This window comes from Palaemon carinicauda, chromosome 11 (assembly GCF_036898095.1).
Source record: "Palaemon carinicauda isolate YSFRI2023 chromosome 11, ASM3689809v2, whole genome shotgun sequence".
Classification (NCBI taxonomy): domain Eukaryota; kingdom Metazoa; phylum Arthropoda; class Malacostraca; order Decapoda; family Palaemonidae; genus Palaemon; species Palaemon carinicauda.
In genome coordinates, this window is record NC_090735.1 from 42,101,886 (window position 1) to 42,104,414 (window position 2,529).

Here is a 2,529-nt window from a genome sequence, read left to right on the forward strand (position 1 = left end):
TTACATTAATGAGAGGCAACATAGACTTACTGGTTAAGTCATTAACTGCAACATACCTGTGAGTTTCACCTTTAGGTCGTATTACTTTAGGAGAGACGATCGTTTGAGAGGATCCAGTGTCTCTGAGTATGGTTACAGGTTTACCATTTATTTTGCCTGAGCAAGTGAAGGGTGCAAACGCTTGGGACTCGTGTGATGCACAATGGAAGGTCTTTTTCTTCTCCACCTTAGGTTTTGGTTCCTGTTTGGGCAGATTCATTTGCTTAGGAGAGAATTGAGGGGGATTAGGTTTTCTCTTTAAGTATGAAGCTGCACAATGTGGATCAGGACATTCTGAAATATGATGTCCTTCTTGTTTGCAGTATGTACAAGTTTCCTTAGGTCTAGTTTCTCTATATGGGGTTTTACCTACTTATGAATAAGAGCATAGTCATCTGCCTTTAAAGCGGCTTTCTTAGGGTCAGATTCATTCTGCTCTCTTAGATACACATTAATGCTACCTGGTATTTTCCTTAAGAACTCCTCCATTACTATTAAATCTTTCAACTGCTCGAAAGTTTTGACATCTACTTTGTCTACCCACTTCTGAAACTGTTTAATCTTTCCATTCATAAATTCTAAAAAGGTCTCCTGAACTTGCTTCTGACTATTACGAAATATTTGCCTATAACCTTCCGCAGTAATAGAATAAGCATCAAGGATTGCCTGTTTAATTATGAAATAATCATGTTCCTCTAACATAGTGACACATACAGATAATGCTTTACCTTTAAATGAGTTCCGGATGATCAAATACCATTTGTCCTGAGGCCAATTGAGATTCTTGGCTGTGTCTTCGAACACAGAAAAGTAGTTATCAGGTTCCCGTTCTTCAAATGTGGGCAGCAATTTCTGCACCTTGCCCACATCAAAGGGTTCGGGAATTAGCTTACCTTCTTCCTTTTCTTTCAGTCTTATAAATGCCAGATCCCGTTCTGTTACTGTGGCCGCTTCTCTCTCAATCTGCAGCCTAACACGGAGAGCGTTGTTTTTCTGTTCACTTGCTTTTTCTTGTTGCTCCAAAGCAGTTTCCACCTTGATACGTTCTAGGGAAGCAGCGGCAGCAGCCTTGCGCTCAGCAGCAGCGGCTTTCCTCTCTTCTAACTCAGCGGCGGCAGTTGCGGCTCGTTCAGCAGCAGCGGCTCTTTCTCGTTCTACCAGAGTTGCGGCAGTTGCAGCTCTTTCAGCAGCAGCGGCTTTCCTCTCTTCTACCTCAGCGGCGGCAGTTGCGGCTCGTTGAGCAGCAGCGGCTTTCCTTTCTTCTACCTCAGCGGCGGCAGTTGCGGCTTGCATCTTCATCTTTTCCAACTCCAGCTGTAGACTTAGTTTATCCAAGTCACCATTTGGATTGGTAACTGTTAGAGCTCGAACGTCAGCCAATTCTTCTTCTGGAACAATATCTTCATCTACAAGGAAGTTCAAAATATGACTGAGAATTACACATTTTACGGCAGTTGCGGGAACCTGTACATCATAATGGCGAGCTAGATTCTTTAGGTCAGTTTTTGTGGCAACTGTGAGAGATTCCACATGATCCCGTGGTGATACAATAAATTGTTGCAAGTTGAAAGGCATTTTGAATGTCGCCCGTGGCGCAAGATAAGTACAAACTAAAATAAATATCCAAACTTTACAAGAATAAGTATAAGATCATACGATCGCAAAATATCAATCTTTCGATCACAGAAATACAAAATAGCGATCACAAAATTACAAGATCGAGAGATCACAAAATTACAAAATTATATGATTAGATCACCTTACACAATAGCTTAAATACAAAATTAAGTCTCGCGAAACTTACGATAATACTATTAAAACTTTTATTCACAGTTAACGACTGAACAATTATTTCTTTATACTCGAGATCTTGAGCACGCGGCTAACTACTTCATAATTACTCAACGACACGCTTAACATCACAAACTTTTACAACAATTTTACCGAATCGGTAAACAAGGCTTTAAAACGCAAAGGTTTTTTTTACTTTAAACATACCTAATTAGCACGTTCTAGTTTACATTTCCTTTTAATTTATACCAGCTTAATACGATAACTTTTCAATGTTACATTTTAATTTATATAAATACTATATTATTCTCGTTATGATAAAGAATCTAGTTAATAGTCAACACTTAGTTTAAAGTAATTATCAGAATAATGCACAAACTGGACAAAATACGTAGTATGCGCTTTATAGATATAACAGGAGTAATTTAACACAAGTATCTAAATATTCATTTACCGACACGTAAATGTTATTTGTACACCAAAATAGTACTTTTAACACCAAACAATATACAAGTTAATTTCCTGACTAGAAATAACGATTGGAATTACGAAAATCTCCGAAATTGGAAATTGGCTAATTTCACTTACGAAATTCATATAACAAAATAAATCACTTCATAATGAAATAGAGATTGAGGAAATTTCACTTATAATGAAACTTAATTTAGTAAATCACATATAATGAAATTTGACTTGATT

General features: G+C 37.5%; 1 protein-coding gene across 1 annotated transcript; it reads right to left on the bottom strand.

Annotated features, from left to right (window-relative positions):
* Positions 1–186: 186 nt before the first annotated feature.
* Positions 187–1,734, bottom strand: LOC137650007 (uncharacterized). The gene is made up of 2 exons (XM_068383019.1): positions 1,306–1,734; positions 187–1,251 (listed from the first exon to the last, which is right to left on the bottom strand). The coding sequence occupies exons 1-2, from the start codon at positions 1,612–1,614 to the stop codon at positions 409–411; spliced, it is 1,152 nt and encodes a 383-aa protein (XP_068239120.1). The 5' UTR covers positions 1,615–1,734; the 3' UTR covers positions 187–408.
* Between the last annotated feature and the right edge of the window lie 795 nt (positions 1,735–2,529).